The 21,888-nt window shown below is 37.3% G+C and overlaps 1 protein-coding gene across 1 annotated transcript in view; it reads right to left on the bottom strand.

The window, feature by feature from the left end:
- Positions 1–280: 280 nt before the first annotated feature.
- Positions 281–21,888, bottom strand: part of SUGT1 (SGT1 homolog, MIS12 kinetochore complex assembly cochaperone) — a 28,941-nt gene continuing 7,333 nt past the window's right edge. Inside the window, exons 6-13 of the mRNA XM_027720303.2 lie at positions 19,928–19,981; positions 18,310–18,326; positions 17,246–17,280; positions 16,568–16,664; positions 15,446–15,553; positions 5,653–5,743; positions 1,387–1,568; positions 281–822 (exon numbers count right to left, since the gene is read on the bottom strand). Of these exons, the coding sequence (XP_027576104.1) occupies positions 721–822; positions 1,387–1,568; positions 5,653–5,743; positions 15,446–15,553; positions 16,568–16,664; positions 17,246–17,280; positions 18,310–18,326; positions 19,928–19,981 (686 nt within the window). The 3' untranslated portion in view covers positions 281–720. The remainder of the gene's footprint in view (positions 823–1,386; positions 1,569–5,652; positions 5,744–15,445; positions 15,554–16,567; positions 16,665–17,245; positions 17,281–18,309; positions 18,327–19,927; positions 19,982–21,888) is intronic.

The raw sequence follows: 21,888 nt of genomic DNA, 5'->3' as shown, positions 1-21,888 counted from the left end.
GGACCCATTTTTCTGTAAGAATTTCCAGTCACACCAAATTTTCTACTTTCCATCACTTATGACTACAGCTATCTATCGCCAAGGTGGAAGGACTCCAAAAGTGGGTATGTTGTGTCTGCATCAAGAATAGTAATGTCATCCTCTTCCCTGAATGCACATTTTACTCCTATACATGCCAGGGTATTTTTAAGCAGTGTATTCGCATCCTTACCTACATGTTCTAAGTGATTCCCCCAACAAAAACCAAGAATACTAAAAATGAAATAAAGCAACTTTCATATAGAAAAAGTTGTATTTACAGTTTTATTTAGCAGAGTTAAAGAGCAAACAATTTTAACACTGTTGTTGAAAAGTGTTTTTACCCAAAGTTGCCAAGATCTAATAAGTTATTGAACAGAAACACCAAGTGTAAGGCAGAAATCCTGACCAGCCATTAGAGATCACCCTATCCCAAAGAGCAGAGCTGATAAAGGCGGTAGAAAATTTGGACTGATTGACTCAATTTCCAGAAATTAGACAGAGATGACAAAAATAGGGCTCCACTTTTGAATATATCTTTAACATCTGTGGATGAAGGAATTTCTAGAGCACACAAAATGTAAAGACAATTTCTGTTTTCAAGGGAACATTCAGTGCTTTGAATCCAAGAATACTATGTCCATATACAGTGGTCAGTACATGACTATGGCAACACACGGATGGTAAAGATCAAAAATAGGATTAGAACTTTTTCCATTCCACATCATCAGGAGGATTTACTTCTACCTTCCTTTTACCGACATCAGACCAGTTGGTGCTCAGAACTGTGCCGCCAGACTCCATCTGCAACACAAGAGAAAGCTTGTTTGGTTTGCTAGAGAACTCCAGTAATAAAAAAGCCACATTTCACAGTAAGCTTCAAAGAGTAGTGATTACACAAGAATTCTGTGTCCATACAGAATGAAGTCTGACAAAGCCATAATCTTCAGCTCAACAGTACTGTTATCAGTACTGGACACAGTGAGATGCTACTTCATTAACAAGAAACTTCTGAAGGGTGAGTCATGTTCTTGCCTGTGATGACTACAAATTAAAGTAGATACAAGCAATCAAGAGGAATTTGATCCTTTCAAGCTCTATACAAGCCAAACACTCTGTTTCCTTTGATAACATTGATTGAAATGAAGAGACCAGTGACAAAGCACAACCTTGGACTTAGTCACATTCATTAGTGTACAACATTGTAGCTTTCAATGAGAGTTGTTGTACCAATATCTCCAATAGAACCATAGGCATTCATTATAGGCCCAGCTGATGGCTTGGCTTCCCAACTGATGCAAAGTTTAGTAAATTGTGCCAGTGTGCAAAAGTCACACATTTCTTCAGAAAAAGAGAATGAAGACTTACAAATGATTTGTTCATGGCACGTTTCACTTCATCTGTACCATCTGAATAGATTTGCTGAAATAGTTTATTTAATGCAGCATCTCCTTCTAACTTCTCATTCTTCTCCTCTTCTTTGATTTCAACTACCAGTTTGTCCCAGTTCCTTGTATAGTGAGAGGATGACGGATATAAGTGCTGGGTATCTGAAAACAGAAGTGTTAGTTAACTAAACGTTTTCTCACGACTTTTAGGGCGGTAGAGAACACAGACACATATGTATCTGATGAATCAGAGATGATAATGGAAGATGAAAATGCAAATGGATTCCTCCTAAATGATATAAGCATCTCAGTAACAAAAATAAAGGAAACTAAGAAGCACAAAAGTTTATTTTTAAGTAAACAGTTACATAACTTAGTTACCTAACATGAAAAAAAGCTGGACAACAGCAACACAGATAATTAAAGTCAAAATGAGGCTGACAGAAAAACCCAAACAGCCACCCAGAACCATAGGAAAAGTTGAACTAAATTTAAAAAAATATCTGAAATCAATAAAGCAGGAAATTCAAATTCTCCCAAAGACAGATTGTTAATCTGTCTTGAAAAACTCCAAAGTATTAGTTTCCATGAGATCATCATGGCTAGGCTTCACGAACAAAGATTTGGGAAAGGCTCTATCCACGTCTGTTACAAGCACACTGGTGGCTAATAAGGCCAATACGAGATAGACATGTCCGATTGCAAAAGGCACAGTAGAAAGACTCCTTAGGTGGTATATTCTGCAAGGCACGGTTCTTTCTGCGCTGTCTTTTCTCCTCGAGAGTGATCCTGTGTGTGTTCTCAAAGGAGACAGCAGAGTTATAGATGGTGTGTCTCCAGGCCTCCTGACTGGAGGCCAGAGTAGACCAGTTATGATGATCAATATGGCCAAGGTTGACATGTTGTTTCAGGGAATCCTTGTATCTTCTCTTCAGGGCTCCTCTCATGCGGCAGCCAGTGGCAAGTTCACCATAAAGCAAGATCTTAGGGAGGCAGTGGTCCTTCATCCTTGAGACGTGCCCTGCCCAATGCAGCTGTGCTCTCAGTAACATGGCCTCAATACTTGTGATAGCTGCTTGTTCTAGAACAGATGTATTGGTCACATAATCTGACCAGTGGATTTTAAGGATTGTATGGAGGCAGTGTTGATGGAAGCGTTCTAAGAGGTACAGGTGGTGGCGGTAGATGACCCATGATTTGGATCCATATAAAAGAGTAGACAGCACAATGGCTTTGTAAACATCGATCTTGGTACTTTTCTTCAAGTGTTTATTATGCCATACTCCTTTATGGAGTTTTCCAAAAGCACTATATGCCTTTGCTAATCTGCTGTCTATCTCTCCGTCAATCTTACCATCCAAGGAGATGAGGCTACCTAGGTAATTAGGTAATTAAACTGCTGGACTGATTTGAGCTCTGATTGGCCAATGGTGATATGGGGATGATGGAAGACTTCCTGAGGTGCCGGTTGATAGAGAACTTCTGTCTTCTTTAAGCTGACTTCCAGCCCAAAGAGCTCAGCAGTGTCTGTGAAGCAGGATGTTAAACGCTGTAGAGTTGCTTCTGTGTGGGTCACAAGGGTGGCATCATCAGCATAAAGCAGCTCCCAGACAAGATGATTTAAGGTCTTGGTGTGGGCCTTCAGTCGCCTTAGGTTGAATAGGCTTCCATCAGTACAGTATCTAATGTAGATACCATCCTGATCATCGAGGTCTGCTGTGGCCCTTTGGAGCATCATGCTGAAAAAGATCGTGAATAGAGTTGGTACAAGAACACAGCCTTGTTTCACACCATTGGTAATTAGAAAGGGCTCAGAAAGTGCATCACCATATCTGACTTGGCCGCGCTGATCCTCATGAAGTAAGATGATCATTTTAAGGAACTTGGGGGGACATCCTAAACGTTCCAAAATCTGCCATAGACCTTCTCTGCTCACAGTATCGAAAGCCTTGGTGAGATCAACAAAGGTTACATAGAGACCTTTGTTCTGTTCCCTGCCCTTCTCTTGCAGTTGTCTGAGAACAAATACCATGCCTGTGGTGCTCCTGTCGGCTCTGAAACCACATTGGCTTTCAGGTAGAATTCCTTCTGCTATAGTGGGTATCAGTCTGTTCAAAAGTATTCTTGCCAGGATTTTGCCAGCAATGGAAAGCAGAGTAATACCACGGTAATTTGAGCAGTCTGATTTAGCTCCTTTCTTCTTATACAAGGTGATGATGACTGCATCACGAAGGTCTGATGGGAGTTTGCCTAGTTCCCAACAGCACACCACAAACTCGTGAAATTTAGCATGGAGTGCTTGGCCTCCATGTTTCCAGATTTCAGGTGGAATTCCATCAACCCCAGCTGTCTTGCCAGTTTTCACCTGTTGTATAGCCTTAAGGGTTTCTCCCAAAGTGGGGGCAATATCCAAAATCATCCTTCACTGGTTGTTGTGGGATGGACTGAATTGTTGAGTCTTGAACTACACAGCTAGTACTGAAGAGAGTCTGAAAGTGTTCAGACCATCGATTCAGAATGGAGGTTTTATCTGTCAGAAGCGTTTGACCATCTGCGCTGAGTAGAGGGCTTTGGACCTGGTATGTAGGCCCGTATGCTGTTTTCAAGGCCTCATAGAATCCTCTGTGATCACCTGTATCTGCGCATAATTGAGTTTTTTCAGTTAGATTGATCCACCACTTGTTCTGGATGTCACAAAGTTTCTGTTGGAGCTTGCTGCATGCAAGACGAAAGGTCGTTTTTCTTACGTGACAGGAAGGCTGAGTAAGGTGTGCTTGGTGAGCAGTTTTCTTCCTCAACAATTCCTGGATCTCTTGATTGTTTTCATCAAACCAGTCCTTGTTCTTCTTGAAGGAGAACCCTAAGGATTCTTCAGAGGATTGCAGGATGCTGTTTTTAATACGGTGCCAAATTGTTTCAGGAGAGGAATCTGTAGAATCTATGGAATGGTTTTCGAGCCTAGTTTGAAGGTTTGCCTGGAATCTGTCTCTCACTGTGGCTGATTGGAGATTGTTAACTTGGAGTCTCCTCCTTGGGATACTGCCTCTTTTAGGTTTGAATTTAAAACTGAAATTTACAGTGCACAAGCCGATGGTCTGTTTGGCATTCTGCACTGGGCATCACGCGGGTATGGTGGACATCGCAGACATCCCTCTGTTGCACCAGGACATAATCAATGAGGTGCCAATGCTTAGATCTAGGATACATCCAGGTTGTCTTCAGACTATTTTTCTGTTGAAAGATAGTATTAGTAATGGTGAGTTGCTGCTCCACACAGAATTCTAGCAGAAGGCGACCATTATCGTTGCAGTTTCCAACACCATGCTTGCCTAATACTCCTTTCCAGGCTTCAAAGTTCTTACCTACTCTGGCGTTGAAATCACCAAGGATAATGATCTTGTCATCTGCAGGAACCTTTTGGGTAAGGCCGTGCAGGTCAGTGTAAAATTTATCTTTTTCGGCAGGGTCAGCTTGGAGAGTTGGGGCATATATACTGAAGAGGACAACGTGTTGCTTGTTGTGTAATGGAAGGTGTAGGGAGATAATGCAGTCAGAGTGACCTGTCAGCAGATTTTCGAGTTTAGGAACAATAGAGTTTTTGATCATGAAGCCAACTCCTGAAAGATGCTTTTCAGTTCTGGGTTTACCTGATCAAAAGAGTGTGTAACCGGCACCATGTTCTCTGAGGCTGCCTTCCTCGTGAAGGCGAACTTCACTGAGAGCAGCAATGTCGATGTTGAGACGAGCCAGTTCATGGGCAATTAGGGCAGAACGACGCTCAGGATGTCCACTATCCGCACAGTCGAGCATGGTTCTGATATTCCAACATGCTAGAGTTAATTTAGGTACACCTTTGGAGGCGGGTGCATGCGTTTCCATGAGAAATGCAATACTTAATTAAATAATACTTATTAGAGCAACAGTGCGCATAACAATACACAAAACTGCAAAACAGTGACCAAAACAGATGGCCAAAGAGACAAGCCCAGAGGAATTAATGACAAGCATATATCCTTAACAATCCATCAGATTAATGAAAGTTATGACTAAATTTAATACCTGTGTTTCAGTACTGGCCTGCAGACTTTTTCTGTCAATTCTTAGCAATGAAAACAAGAATATTAGGCTTTTCATTGCAGATATGAAGCTGTGATTTTATTAACAATACTTAGCATAAAACTATTAATAACTGCAAGTAACTCAATACAAATAAACCCTGTAATACTTAACATTTCAGAGAACAAACCTGGTGTAAATTGTTTCAACTTAGGAGAATCTCCCTGGCCCTCCAGCTTCTCCCATCTTACAGCTTCTGGCTTCTTCATTTTTATCTCAACCTACAAAACACGAGACAAAGAACAACTTAATCCAGATGGCAAACAGTTCTGTCAAATAGCTCCAAAGTAGTTGGATCCTGCAGCTGTAAAAAAATACATATATTTGGTTTTAGAAAAAGAGCCTCTGATGTGAAGCCTGTATTGTAGCAAGATTTACCTTCCTAACAAGATGAAGTTACTTGAGTTCAAGTCACACATTAACCAAGCTCTTATGTGGCTGCACAGCTTTTGTACCCTTTTGCTTACAACCAGTTAACTTTCTTTTGTTTACTATTCACTTAATTTTTTTTGTAAACTATGGTATCCCAAAAGTAATGATCAATTCCAATGTCTCTACGCTGCCAGGCACCAAGGTGATATTATCTTTCAAGCATCCCTTTCTTGCCAGTCAACTCTAGTAATTAAACAGCGGTTTTCAAAGACTACAAAATCCAACTTTATCTAAGTTTACATTTCATTTACCAAAACATTTCATGTTTGATGTGTAGTACACAAACCAGAGAAACACCCTGAGACTATGCAGATCTTCCCACTGGAGAAATTCAGAAGCTGTGTTCATTTGGTTCAATGAACAAACACAGCTATGAAGAAAACTGTCTAGTATTCATTGACAAAACTGGCAATTAAAAATGGATATGGTTGCAACTACCATAGGAGAAATAAAATTATTCACAACTACATATAATCCCTTTAGACAACCATACGGAAATGTTTCTTTGTAATTAACCTTCTCCTTTGGTTACAGGGTTACGAAGTTGCAAAACAATGTCTGCAAAACAAGGACTGTCTAACGTCACTCCAATTCATTTAAGGAAATGTCACAAAGTTCATGTGATGCTATTAATTAACCGAAATTGCTTACTAAACTTCAGCAGTTCCTTATTTGTGAACAGCTCAGCAGAGGCAAGTTCTTAGTTCTATCCAAAGCCACTACAACCTGGGGATCCCTGCAGACCCAGGAACAAAGGCACCACTGTAAGAGCTAAGCTCAGATTCAAACAGCAAGCTCCTTGCACAGCATCATGCTGATCTGAAATTTTAACTTTATTTAATCCATTCTTCGAATCAATCACTGGTAAGCAATAATGAAATGAGCTCACTGAAGTTTCAAAGCTTCCATGTCTGCAATCATGCCGCATTTTAAGAATCAGAATATTCATTTATGATTGTTTCTTTTTTTCCCCCCCTGGGGAAGCTACCGTTTCTCTACGCAAGCTTAAATATTTAATTTCCACAACTAACTTGTACTGAGAACAACAAAAAGTTTAAGACATGAGGTATGGAATGCCCTTCAAGGCAGGGGAGGGTTTCAGTAAATTTGTAAGTCCAACATCCCCATATGTTTGACTTCCCACTCCCTGAATCCGTTGGATTTTCAATGTTTTTAGCCACTTTACAAAGTATCAGAGTATGTGTTTTTAAAATAAAGTTGTAGAACCAAAAATAACCAAATAAAACTAAAATATTGTGTTAGGTCTTGATGCCCAACCTACTGTCCCTAAAGAAGGGCTGTATTCCAGAGTTTATTATCACAATCTGTAAGGATGCAGAGATTTCTGTTAAACTGTGCAGAAGAAGCATTCAAACTGTGCCAATAATTATTCTTCAATAAAACAAAAGAACTCAGCAAAGCTGCCTCCACTGGACTTTTTTAAAATCACTTTGGAAATTACAACCTAAAAGTTTAATTTTTAGCACCTACACTCATAAATTTAATGCTCTGCCATTAGCTTAAGGAAGCAAAAGAAATTTGTATATCTATATATAAGACAATCACGTAGTTCCACAAGTGGCAGCACTAGCAGGGTTTCTTCCCCCAATGGATTTGGATCTCATGAGTCAAACATTTAAGTTAATTAGCTACTTACAAAGGCACTAATTAGTTACAAGCAACAAGTAAGTATTAATTTAAAAGAACCTGTCTCTCCTCTGCTTATGTAAACTCTTCTCAACCTGAGGAAACCCTATTATCACTTGGGTTGCGTATTTAAGTTGAGGAGGCTCTAATTTTGACACTCTGATTATTAGCGCGTCCCTGGCTGCGTTTAAAAAAAAAGCAAATGCTTGATACTGAAATTCTCAGCCCTATACCTCTTCAGTTTCTCTGTTTCTTCTTTCACTATCTTCTCTTGCCCTTACACTTCAGGCTTTCCATAAGTATCTTTCGGTATCTCAAGTACAGACTATTTCATCCACACCAAATATGACCTCTAATGCAACACAATGCTTGATGTAAGCTACTAAACGTGGACTTTTTTCTAGTCAGAATACAGTACACCTCAAAGAGCCCTTATAAAGACCTTTGGCTATTCCCCAGAGTACTGTGCCCATGCATAAAAAAAAGAAACTAAGAAAGAACTTTACTTTTGCTGCTGCAGTAATTCCCCTTCTCCTTTTTTAATCTGCTAGCTCTTCCACTTTCCTCTCTGAAACTGCTCCTAAGCCAATACCACATGACAAACATCCCTAAAGAAAAGCAAATGATACAAACTAATTCCCAGTGTAAGATGCAGATTTCTTAAATCTAAACCATTTCAACCCTACCAAGTTACAAGTATAGACAGCTGAAGGACTGAGACAGAACGTATTTCTGACATGATTAAACTTCTACCCCATCTATTCCATCCACTTCAATTGAAGTTACTCATTAGGCCAAGTGGCAGGCAGGAGCAAAACTAGGGAAATCATTAACTTCATACCATTATACAACCACATTTTCCAAAACTATAAAGCTATGAAACTCTGCTTCTGAAGGCACATATTTCTTCAACTTGAGAGCTTTATTTGATCCAAGGAAGAACAACTTTGCAAGTCCCAATTATAAGCACAAATGGCAATAAATACATTTTAATGAATGTTTTAAAACAGATACTAATAGCTATCACACAGAAAAGTAACACATCAGTACGGACATTTGTGTCATATCTAGCACACAAGTACTGTTAGCTTTTTCTCCCCTTTGAAAAAAATTCATTTGAGCAAGAGAAATACATCAACACTTTGCCAACTCCTTTGATTTAACATTTATATTTCATAAAACGTATGCCTGTGTGCCTTGTGCCAACTTTAGAATAAAATACAGAAAAATTTAACTGCAAATTAAATGCTTTGCATGCCACTTAAGGACGAGCCTAATTCCTCAACTTCTCCTTGTAGCTCATGCTGTGCAGCCAGCTGACCATCCTGGTAGCCCTCCACTAGGACTTGCTCCACTGCACTAGTGCCTTTCTTGCACTGGGAAGCCTAAAACTGGACACAGTACTCCAAGTCTGTAAAAACTTCCAGTGCAGATATAATAAACTTTCTCTTTTAAGTCCCTTGTATTTGGGGTTCAAAGACAGCAAAGCAAAGAGGAAAAGAAACATGGAATTTTGATAGTAATTCATGCACTACTTGTTTGAAATACTGTCTTGAGAGAAATCTAACCCTCTGAGAAGAGGGTCAAATGGGGGATCTATTGTCTAGAAGAAATTCCACCCACAGGGAAGAGACACAGGTAAATTTCTACTCAGAGTTTTCTAGTCATAAAAGTATTCAATTTTTTAAAGCCTGTCAGAGATTTAGATACAGATGTTTGCAGCTTAATCCAAGTGCTAGCTATCAGAAAAGATGTCACAGAGTTACTCTCAAAAGCTATCGTGAACCATTTCATTGACAGTAAAAAAACACAAAAACCCCTTACTTAACATGATTGGTGTAAAAGAGCATTTAATATATTTTAAAGAAATAATTTCTCCATTTATCTTTTGCTAAAGATCAACACAACACTAATTAGCCAACATTAATTTTCTAGGTTTCTGCTAAAGTTTAAACCTCCAGTGAACTAGATTTCACTTGAACTCACATTCTGGGACAGACATCATCAGTTTAACTGAGATACATTAAAAGGGAAAGAATTTTTATCTTCCTCCCTAAAAGGAGATTGTGGTGTACACTGATAAGCTGCAAGATTTTTTTCTAATTTCTACTTTTCTTTTTATATTTTACAGTCCATGCTATGGGACTTGACAAATTTCTGTCAAGCTCTGATCAGATGGATGAAGGAAATCAGAACTGGCAAAGCTTAAGTAGCAGTTCAGTTGTTGATTTTGAGATCCATGAAAAATACCCTTTTCAATTCTGATGTTCTGCAATATCAAACACGTGAAAATAAGAATTCAGGGTTTCTAATCAACTACTTCATTATTTACTGAACTACTGACTGCCTTGGCCAAGTTGTAAATTTTAAATGTTTAGAGCTGTCCTTTTTTACGGTCATCTCATGAATTTTGTAGGACAAAATAGCAGTCTTCTAAAAATGTATGACCTATTCAAACTTAGTGCTAAGAGCACATGCACTTACAGTTTTGGTATCCTAGTTATTCAAAAACCTTTTATATATCGCTTATAGTCTAAATTCCAAGATCTTTGGTCCGTAACTTGAAACTAAACATATTAGGATGAAATGAACTCTACAGTGTTATCATGCATAAATGATAATTAAGAAATTTATTCTATAGGGAGTATACTGCAACAGAAGGGATTTATCATGTGCCCTTCATTTTCTTTGCCAGGCATGTACTATAGAGCACTGAGGTAAAAAAGGTTCAAGTTTCCTCCTACTGGTAATATATTGCCAACACTTATTACATTTTTGAATTTCAGAGAAGAAGCAATACAGATCATTTAGGTATTCTAAAGCCATATGTCACTGCATCCCAGTGCATGTAAACCATCACTATCCCAATAGTTCTTAAATTCATCTTTTCTCAAGACAGATAAAAACCCTTATGCATAGTTTTCTTTTATGCATTTAAATAAAGCATGGGCACTGACTTCTATGCTTTCAGTTCTCAGAGTATTAGGAAGTTTAAATTTGCCTCACATCCATCTGAATTCATACATAAGGAAAAAAAAAATCAAAGTTATTTTGAGCCAAGTAAATATCATACCAATCATTGGGGAGGTTTTCTTATGGTCTGTCCAGGAAATTGCTCCAACTACACCTGCCTAAAAGATGTAAGATATTTCAGAAAAGTGCCTAACTCATATTAACTATCAGTTTACAACTTATAGAAAATGTGCAAGAATGGGAGATATCAATCTGCATGAAAGCCACACAGAGAAAACAAATACACAAGAGCAACAAATGTATGCATTCAAGTGCCTGCAAGCAATTTAATGAAAATATCCAAACCAAGAAACTATCTTTTAAGGATTGGACTACAACAGTAAGAACCAACTTCAGTTAAAATAAATCTGTTCCTCTGCTTATCTATTTGTGTACGCGGGCCTCTGAATAGAGACTCTGATGACAGACCAAGAGCGTGTGAAATAGTTCCACTCTTTGTCTTTTTCTTTACATTCAGCAACTAGCATCAGTTCCAGTTAGCTTCACAGGATATTTCAGAGTTTGCAAAGCAAAATATTGGTCTGAGTTAAAAAACAACATTCCACTGATGAACACAACCATATTCTTGGCATGAAGCTGCTGTGCTTCCAGCTCAGACATCTCTATTAAGCAACAAATGTCAACCGTAAAAGAGGTTGAAGATTTCTAACACCTCCCCTGTTTGCAGCACAACTTTGATCTGTAATTAAAGGACAGTTCTAAGGTAAAGCAACCCCTTTTATGACTTTTTCAAATGGCTCTAAATTGCTGCAAGTCAGTGCTTGCACAAAGCCCAAACCACTAAAAACTGAGAACTCATAGTAATTGACCCTAGACTATTTGTAGATGGGGAGAAATAGAGAAAGCACCAGCTCAAGTTTCCTTCAAGCTCATAAACACATGTGCTATAAGTACATACTCATCTTCACTCTCCCCTTCAAGTCTAAGGAGAAGAAAACCCCAGGCATCACATAAAACACATCAGAAGACCTGGGAAAACTGCTCATATTACACAAGTTTTTAAGAAAACATTGCAGAGTATTCCCCTGGAATCCCAAATACATGGACTGATAGACTGAACAGAAGAGGGAAAAGAAAGGGAACTTAGAAATCCTTACACTGTTTGTGCATTTCCACTTCTTTGACAAATTTTCTGGACAGACACAGATCAGCTAGTTTTGTCTTAAACATATTAGTTACTCATTTAAAGTTTTTATGCCTTTTTTCCCTTTATGAAGGAAGAATGATGACAGTACGTATACTTTGCTACAGGATAACTGCACATACACAACTTCCAAAGAGCAAACTTGGTCCAGCCTTTATATTTTGGCTCCCCCTCCTGGAAAGAAGTAAAAAACCAAGTAGTACCATTAAAAGTACCTTCCTCCTATTAAATGCTGAATGCAACGAGCAGTTTTCAGCGTGGAAGTTTTTCTCCCACGTCACCCAACACCAGAACACAACTGAGGGTGACCACCAGAACACACAAAATCCTATCTATGGTATACAAAGCCATGCTACATACAAACACGAGGTCAGCTTCCATTTTTAAGACACAAATTTCAAATTTATATGCTGCTTTTTGGAGGAGTTGTTATTTTTTGCTTGATCAGATTACTATAGTCAGACAGATAAGGAGTACAACCAATAACATCAATTGATTTAGTTATGATCTATCTACTGTGCTGTTCATGTACAATGTGCTATGCAGATTGTACCAATACCCTCAAGAAAATGGCTCAGTATGGTGGTATTCAGCATTTTCTCACACAAACACTAACCTGAAGCTTTAGATCATCAGAATTATATGCTGAACAACACCAGGTAATTCTAAGTAACTTGCAAACTAAATGCAAGTAGGAGCCATAATTATCTCAAAGCTGAACTTCCAGGTAGTGTTATCTACTGAACAGCAGATAAACTTTTGAATTAGGTAAAATAAAAATGGCCTCAAGTATGGCAGTAACACATACAGTTACTATTAGAGGCAGCCTGTATCATCTCTAAAACTGTTGAAATTTGGTGAATATACAACACTAGAGAATGCATGAAGAAAGAGATGTAAGATTTTTTTCTCTTAAGTGGACTTCGCCCACATATTACGCTGTTCTTGAGTTGGCATCAAATATTTTTCCTCTTCTAACTCACAGCTTGAAGTCAAAGTCTGCAGATGATAAACACTAATTTACTTCTGCTCAAACAGAAATCATTCAAACAGCTCAAAACATCTATTTATGCTACCTCTGTACCACTTGCTAGTTCTGTTCTTTTCCAAACAGAATTTGTATCTCAGAGCGAGACACAGCATGGATTGATTGAAAGGTATAATTTTAATTTCACTGATGGAACAGAAACAATTCTTATGCAATCAACTGCATTTTTCACCACTGTCAACGCTCCCTGAAAGAACCAATCCCAGAGTCTTGAAGTTCTCTCTGCTCTTTGTAGTTACTTTAGAATTTGTAGTTCTGCAAATACAGTTCAGGCTATTTTCTCCTCCTGAATTTGCATCTTTACCTTTATGCCTTTGCATTTGGCAAGTGATGATCAATTTCAAGCAGTATCAAGGAAGCCCTCTATTGCTTCTCTTAGTTCCAAAATACACAGGATTGTTCTACTATCTGCCACTTCTGTTGTTTCATCTTTTATCCATTAAATTTATTAGTTTTACAAAGTTCATGGGAAACCTAAACTATCTACCACATAACCTGCTCATACATTTCACTGTTTCCTCATCTATTTCCTGATATAATTGAAAAAAAAAGGCCAGACTGTTGCCCAGTGAAGACTACATAACGCTAATGGCAACATGGCTCACACATTCAAAGCAGCAGCACAAAATAAAGTAGTGTGAACAAATGCAGTTATTCTTACCTGAAATTATTTATCCACAGGAATAGATCTGTTTCTATCCCATGAAAACTCAATGTCTTTAATAGTGTGTAGTAAAAAGTTCATATAATTGAGAAGATTATGAGATTATGTCTCTCTTTCAAAGTCCTTACAAAAGGACTTCATGTAAACACTAAAAAAATAATTTGTGAAGGGTTTGAGATGTTCTAATCAATTAGATAGTTTATTCAAATAACTGCACATTTCCCATACTGCTCATAAGAACAAAGTACATACACAAAACCTAAGAAAAGAAATCTGCATTTCTATCATTTAAATACCAAGGCTGCACCATTGCTAAAGTGCTTAATATTTTTCAAAGTAAAATATTCTAAACCTGTAAAGAAGTCTTTGCATGCTTAACATAGACCTGCTTTTAATTTTTTTTTCTTCAGCCAGACTCCATCTGGTGGTCGGAACAGGAACCAGCTGGGGCATCATTTAAACTGTATTCCTTCACTATGCCTTCACGGATGGCCTTATACTACTCTTTTCTGCAAAAATAAGAACATGTTGAAGCACTGACTTCTGTAGTTAGATCACCCTCTGTGTTCCCTCTTATCCCATTTAATCTCAAAAATATTCTCTCACAAATCTTTAGGAACATTTGAAAAGTAAATGCAAAATATTTACCGTTCAGACACTGCCTGAACATAACTAACGCTTTCAGCCTACTTTTGGAACATCAACCTAAACCAGGCTCTAGACTACTAGAGATTATTTCAGAGATAAACCCAGGCTAGAGATGGCAGTGTAGAAAGACAAAGTGAATTTCACAGTGCAGCATGTAGATGCTTCCTAAGAAAGTAACAGTAAACTTCAAGACAAAAGGAAAAGTGTAACACAAGCTGGGTAAGAACATAAGGCAAACAGGACCTCACAGCTACCCTTCTTGACAAGGTTCGTGCTCATTCCACTCAAATTTATATAAATACTAATGGACTGGCAGATTTTCTACATACTTTGAGAACTTCACTTACTCCCCACAGCGTAAGAGCGCACATGGTTCAATCGCACAACCTGCCTGGCTTCCTTAGTGCAAGGACTGAAAAAACAAGACCAACTTTCTGTGATAATCCTCTCACGCCATCTTCAAGTCCCTTGTCCCTGAAATGATGCAAGAACTATTACAGGTACCTTTCTGAGAAGGAAACAGGTAAAATGGAACACGAGTACACAAGAGAATTTCCATAAGCTCTGCAGAACCGCTACTGAAACACAGGGGAAGAATCAACATCACATTCCAGCACCAGGGATTGAGGCTTGGGTCAGTGGATAAAGCACATATCTGCCTTGGTTATGCCAAGAATAAATGCTATGCCAGACCACTGACTGTTTCTGATTTTTCTATACTGGTAATACAGAACAAACAGGATGCTGAGACAGAAGCATTCCCTCATACCATGCAAGTTTCAAGTGTCTCCAAGCATGTACTGTTTCCACCAACAGCATGGAATGCACTCTCTTGAAAAGCCATGAGCAGTTAATCTCATGGTTAACCTTTACCAGGAAGAAGTCATAAAAGCGTAAAGAACTATTTCAACACTGAAATTTTCAAAGTCTGACTTTTATTTCTTGGGCACAAAAAGGTAACAGTGGTTCACAAGGCAATACTGTCTCCTGAAAGTTTTGCAAAAAGGCATTCATACTTTCCTAATACCTCTATTTTAATCATGAAGATCACAGTCTTCTTTCTACAGCAACAAGTGAAAGAATCCTCAGCATAACTCCATCATTTGCACTTCAATAAGCACCGTCATATTACTATTTCTGATATTTGCACAAGTTTAGAAAGCCTCTCACTACCTGAAAGGCACCTTGAAGAAAGAAAAAGCATTCCTATATGAAAAGCAAGATATTATAACTATTGCAGAGATGGAGCAGAAACTATTTCAAAATCAGAACAGTCAAAGAGATAATTTACACTTTAAGAAGCTTACCTTTGTTGAAAGCACTTTAAATGTACTTTGCTCTGGCACTACAGAATGAAGAAGATCAAGCTTTAAGTTGAAGCTTTCGCCTGATGGAAGTCTCACTGATGCATTCACCTGTTAAAAGTTAAAAAAACATATCAGGTCATCTTTGGCAGCAGTTCCATTTTCAAGTAAAGGACTGTCATTTGGCACCAAGATTATCATCAAGTGATTAAATTAATATAATTTCAGGTGATGTCATTAAATTACTGCATTATTTGACATGTTGTTTCTAAAATATAGTAGAAAATGAACAGGAAATTTCACTTCTTGCCACAAGTATTTAAAACCCCTGTTACGTTGTCAGCTTGATTTGTGCTCTTTGGGGAAACAATTATTCAGCAAATGAAGTATCAATATGTTAATAGTGGAACATGAAAACAATCTGCAACTTCTCTTCTAATATATGTAAACTACATGGCAAGTGCTCACACAATTTTAACAACCTAAAGCAGATAATAACAACTAACTATTTCTAGCAGTTCATGAAGTATCAACTTAGTTAAGAACCTAACTCTTCAACATTCTCAGCTAAATTAAACATGAACTTCATTGGTACAACATACGGCATTTAATTGAAGAGATTACTGCACTTCCTTAAAATACATATTTTGCTGCTATGAACAATTTTAGTGATGTCAAAAGTAAAAAAATCCCAGTGACCAATGTTCATTATTTTTCTATAATTGTCCTAAAACAAGATATTACTCATTTATACCTATTTTTAGAATACCTCATCTGTCTGTTGCCACTCCAGATGCATGTGTACTCTAACATTTAAGTCCAGACCACTTTTTCCCCTATCCCCCCCAACACAGAGGCAGCTGAAAACCAGATGTTCCCCTACAGCATGCACAGCACACTACTGCTTGTGTATCAGTCCTATGGACACTGCTGTGACATTGATCCAGGTTCACTTGACGGGGCACATGTACAAATACAGTTTAACTGTACACAAAACAAGCTCAGAGAGAAGACCATCCGTACCATACCATTCTTTTCATGCTACTACAGCACATAATGTTCACTGGTTTAAGTACTACATCTTAGGCAATTCAGGGATAAATATCAATAACCGATACAAATCACCTCTTTCTCCGAAAACTGCACACTGACGTCATCCTTCTGCGCATTCTTGACCATTATAGTCACAATTACTTGAGATTCTGTTTGGTACCAGTCATATCTAAAAAAAGAAAAAAAGGGAAAAACTGACTGCAAAGAGCTAAACAGATGAATAGCAAAACCTGCAGCAGTACCTCATGTAGGTTGTTAATGGGTGAGAGAAGACATAAAGGAAGATTTCTTCCCCTTCCTCTGAAAAAGCAGTTGCAAAATTGACAAGATAACTAGTTAAAGAACAAATAACTTTTAAATCAAGCAGCATTATCAAAATTAGATCACTTTCTTAACCATTGTTTGGCTTCTATAAATTGAATACACTTTTTAGTTCAGGATCTTAAAAACATTACCTACACTAGGTACAATGGGACAGGCTTTGAATTAAGCTCAGCATGAGAATAAGAAACAGAAGCCAGAATGCTTATGCTACTGCCCTCTATCCAGTGAGGTTTAACTCTCCTGAAAGTACCATTCAGTCTGAACAAAAGTGATGACACTGAGAAAGACTTCACTTAGACTGCCATGTTTTTAAAGTTACCCCCAAAAAATTTCTACAGTCATTATCTTGCTTCTCCAATCCCCAAGCCAAAGAGCAGTTATATGTCAATTATTTTAAATCTCATGGTAAAGCTGAAGTCAACTTACTTGATCTTTGGTGGCAGAGGTTGCTGCTGCATATTCTACTTGAAGCATATTCAGTTGGAAAGAAAGTTACATCAGTGTAAGTGAAAATATACCATGAAGTACTTTTCAAAGACACAAATAATTTTCATATCAACTGCTCCCCTTTTCTTGATTTCAACTGCTCCCCTTGTCTTGATTTTTGTATGACCATTAAGCTCTTCACTGCTCTCCTAGCCATTTATGCCAGATTAAAAAAGTTTCAATTTACATTAAATATGTCAATCTGTAACTCAGAATATATTGGTCAGTCATTTTATAAATAGTTAAGTTCATCTTTAACTCCCTTCTTCCTGGATAAGATGTATACCTGAAAAACATATAGTGACTAGGTTGTTAATCTATAAATCATGAAGGAAACCTGAAATACGTCTAAAAGCTCAAGGTCCAATCTTTAAACATAAAAACCTTTTAACTCTGAGATTTGTCATTACATACAATCACCATGTTTTCTGTACACTTTCTCCACCCTATTCTTAAAATATAAAAAATATAAGTAACTATTAAAGAGGGAGAAGAACACCCAATGCAAACTGCCTTTCTTTTTTTGTCTCAAGAAAAAACAAAAGGAGAGGTCAATGTTAACATTTCTTATGAATACTTCCAATAAAGAAACCCCCGAAAGCTGAGCACATTATAGCAGAATGAAAGCCTCCACAACCCACTTGCAAGCTTTGAGAAAAATAAAGTTACTTTCTAACAATCCCAATTAAGTTAGTACCGACACCATGAGCTGGTTAATTTGTAAATTAGGCCTCAGACGGAAACCCAGAAAGTTAAAATTTAACTCAATAAACATACAGTAATTGCCAGATTTGTATGCCATTCCTAAGGGTTTTCAGGGTTCAAATTTTGCAACCTGAGTCTCAAATAAAAGCACTCATGTTTAGAAGAAAAATTAAATATTTAGAATTGCATATAATAAAAAAAGATTATTTTTAATGCCTGGAAAACCACTGAAGCACAAAAGTATGCTTTAGCTTAACAAAGAAATCGAGATAATAAACATATTAAGGAAAACATCTTACCAAATCTGTTTGTGATGCTGCAGAAAGAAAAGAGTTGCACTTTCAGAAAGAGACATATTGAACTTATGAGGCATAATCTTATTGTAGCTTTCTTCAGTTACTCCAGACATCCTGCCTTTACTCCAGTCGCAACAGTAGAAGACTTAAAAACATGTCAGTTCTACCTCTAGTACTGTGCTTTTATGACACTCTACTTTTTAACCAGACTTCAATCAGCAACTTATGTAAAGGAACAACTCTAAGATAAAGCATGTTCTGATTAACTGAATGAACAAAATTTCCATTACTTTTCCTCACTTACGAGAAGCCAATACAGACCTTTTTTAATCAAAGCAACATCACAGCAAACATGAGTTTTAAAAAAAAAAATCACTTTCTGGGAGTCTGCACTAGGCTTATCACCCATCCATCTATAGGGCGAGCACAAAGTTCTCATCAAATTTCTATGTCATGCTAGGCAAACTTCACTGAGGAATGAGATGAAAATTTGGCAGAGAAATTCACTTGTATGACCTAAAATATATATTGTAATACTTGCATCTAAACTATAGTTCAGTAGCCCCTCTTCTAAATATTTTTTCCTAAAAATTTAAATTTAAAATTTTTAAAATTTAAAAATTTAAACTTCAGATTAAATGTTTGAAAAGAAACAAACTTTCTCTTTGCTTGTTTATAACGCACGCTGCCAAAAAGAGAGAAAGATCAAAAAAAAGGAATATTAAGTTGTAATGAAAAAAATCAGAGTTGTTGTTTTGTTGGTGGTTTGGTTTTGTTTTGCTAGTGTATCAGAGAATTAAGAAAATGGCTCAAAAAGACAAGACAGTGAATATTCGGGATAATGCCCTTGAGAGGGCAGAGAACGCTGTCACCCAAGATAACTCTTTACAAGTAAGACTGTGCATGCCAATCACTTAACTAATTTCTCCAAATAAAATTTAACTTGGCAAAAATATCTCACAAAGCAGAATTTTTTTCATTCCTATGCAACACAAAAGGGTTCTGCTTTATTTGGCTTTTAGTGAACAGGTTGACACGAACTTGTTTTACTGTCCTGTTCTCCAGTGTGCACCACAAAGAGGAGGGAAAGTCACAACAGGCAGAGGAAAAAACTACATCGGTCACTCTGTTCTGTCTCATTAAAATCCACAGTTTAAGCACCGTCGATAAGTTGTCAGGGGTGTCTGTCTGAAAGATGGTATGAAAGGAAACTATACTCACACTCAGTGACTATCACAGATAAGACACCAAATTTCCACCTCTTTCCAACTTTATATTCTGTAAGACTTGAAAATTTATTTTGATGTCGGTTTTTAGACAGCAAGGTGACACACGCTTCTACAGTTAAAATTAGTTTGCAGTTGTGTATGAAGGTAAGTTAAAATTAATTATGATTGTCTGAACTCCAAATAGGTACTCCCCTGTCACAGCTAATTATTACACTAAAAACCTAATATTAATGTTCCTCTAAATCTGAAGTACACGAGTGCTCTGAGTGGGATTTTTTTAAAAAAACATTATTTTAAGTAAGAGGAAACTGGTGAATCTTTGAAAAACATGACACAGTTTCAAAGCACAGGGCAAATCAAATCCCTTATGAAGTAAATGTGTTTTTTCTTACCGTTTAATGTTTCTTCACATCTTTTAATCCAAATAGTAAAGGTATCATCTACATCTAAAGAGATCAAACACAGTAATGTTAAAACTCTTCAAGCACTCCATGTACTGCATGAAGAAAAGTTCTTCTCAATTGCCAACTAGAACAAATCCATCCCAAACTTGCACCAAATTGCATCAATTTACTAAAAAAAGTAGTATTTCCTATTATCTTCTTATAACCTCTGCCACTTCAGTGACAGAGTTTAAATAAAGTATTTTTGCACAGCTCCACTATTTAATTATATTTAATTAAATTCAAATTAATTTGTAGGACACTAGATTTTGTCTAAATAACTGACCCACATATGCTATTGCTTTCCAGCCTGTTCAACCCTGTGTAACTGCTTAGAAAGCAAGAAGTACAGTTTTTACACATTTTTCCATTTTTCTTCAAACTATTTTTTCAAACAGTCACACATTTCCTCTCTAGAGAAATGTCAGAAGAGATAGTCTGTTCTGGGGACAACCCAAAGTTCCACTAGTTTTCACAAACACCAAGTATTCTCTCCAGATGGTTTCATACAAACAAACACAAATAAAGTTTCAGAAAGTTTTAAGAAATACACAGGTGCCAATTCTACCCTATGAATCAAAATCCCAGAAGCTTAGGAAGACCTTGATATTCTAGGAAGCAAGCTCCCCAGACAGAAATGAATTCAATAGAAAGCAGCTAGAAAGGTAGCAGTGTAACAACAGAGCAACCATCTTACTTCATCAAAATTCCTAGAAAAATATTTCACAGTCAAGAAAGTAAAAAAGTGGCAACATTACTGATCAACTACTAAGAATAGCTTAACTCCCTCTCTTTTTACAACAGAGAGAATTCACACTGAGGGATTTCACACTGCAACTATCCAGCAAAGGACTTGAAGAAGGTCAACAAAAGAGTTCCCAACAAACACGGATGTAACACCAAATCTGACTCCACTGCATTTATGCAAAGTATGCACCCCAACTCCTTCAAATATAAAAATGTACATAAATTTTGAGATGTACCTGAGGTCATAAAATTGCTACCCCACTCACTCCTCAAGCCATTTCCTCTTCCCTTTTCTTCTGCCATCCCACCAGACATCTTAAAAGTCTTTTTACTAAAAGAGTGGTGAAACACTGAAGCAGGTTGCCCAAAGAGACTGTGGAATCTTCAGTCTTGGAGATACTTGGAAAACAATGGTAGAAGGACTCAAGCAAACACATGCAAGTTCCAAGTTAATACTGCTTTTGGCCATAGCATGGAATTCTATGAGCTCCAGAGCTCCCCTGTAACCTAAATTGATCAATACTTTCAAAATTTAGCACCCATAACTTAAAAAGACTTCCAAGTTTTGCAGTGGGGAACAAAGCTTATTAATCAAAAGCGAAATTAAGTAGGTTCAGGAGCCTAAGCAAAGAGAAACCTAGTCAAGTTTCCACTGGTCTGGCCTCTTTCAGCAGCAGGTGAGGAATTCTCTTTTTAACTATGGCCTAAGATCACTATGTGACACAAACTTAAAAAGAAAAGTCCACCATATCTTCCCTGTTTTCCGAAGAGGATCCTACTCACCAGCCACTGCCTCTTCCCCTGCATCCTGGCACATTTTATAATTTGACACAAATGAATTTTTTTTCTTTATAAATGCATTATCCTCCCAAAGAACTTACCAGTAATTTCTATTAATAATTCTAGCTCAGAAAACCTAATTGTGTCTTCACTTACTGAAAATCTACTAATTCTTAGAAAACAAGAAAAGTACCTACTAAGAAGTTTCTTTAAAAAGTTGACCCATTCCACCCTTATTAAATTCACAGGGTGGTCACAACAAAAAAAAAAAAACAAAACCAGGAGAATTTGAGTACAATTGTCCTAAATCCACACAACATATTAAGGAGCAACAGATTACACTCCTTCTATCTAAGGCAGTATGAACTCCAAAAATCCACATG

The sequence above is a fragment of the Pipra filicauda genome, unplaced genomic scaffold (genome assembly GCF_003945595.2).
Source record: "Pipra filicauda isolate LSUMZ 115617 unplaced genomic scaffold, ASM394559v2 scaffold28_size6257848_pilon, whole genome shotgun sequence".
NCBI lineage: Eukaryota > Metazoa > Chordata > Aves > Passeriformes > Pipridae > Pipra > Pipra filicauda.
Note: the sequence above shows the minus strand (reverse complement) of the source record. Positions and strands in the feature narration are given on the sequence as shown.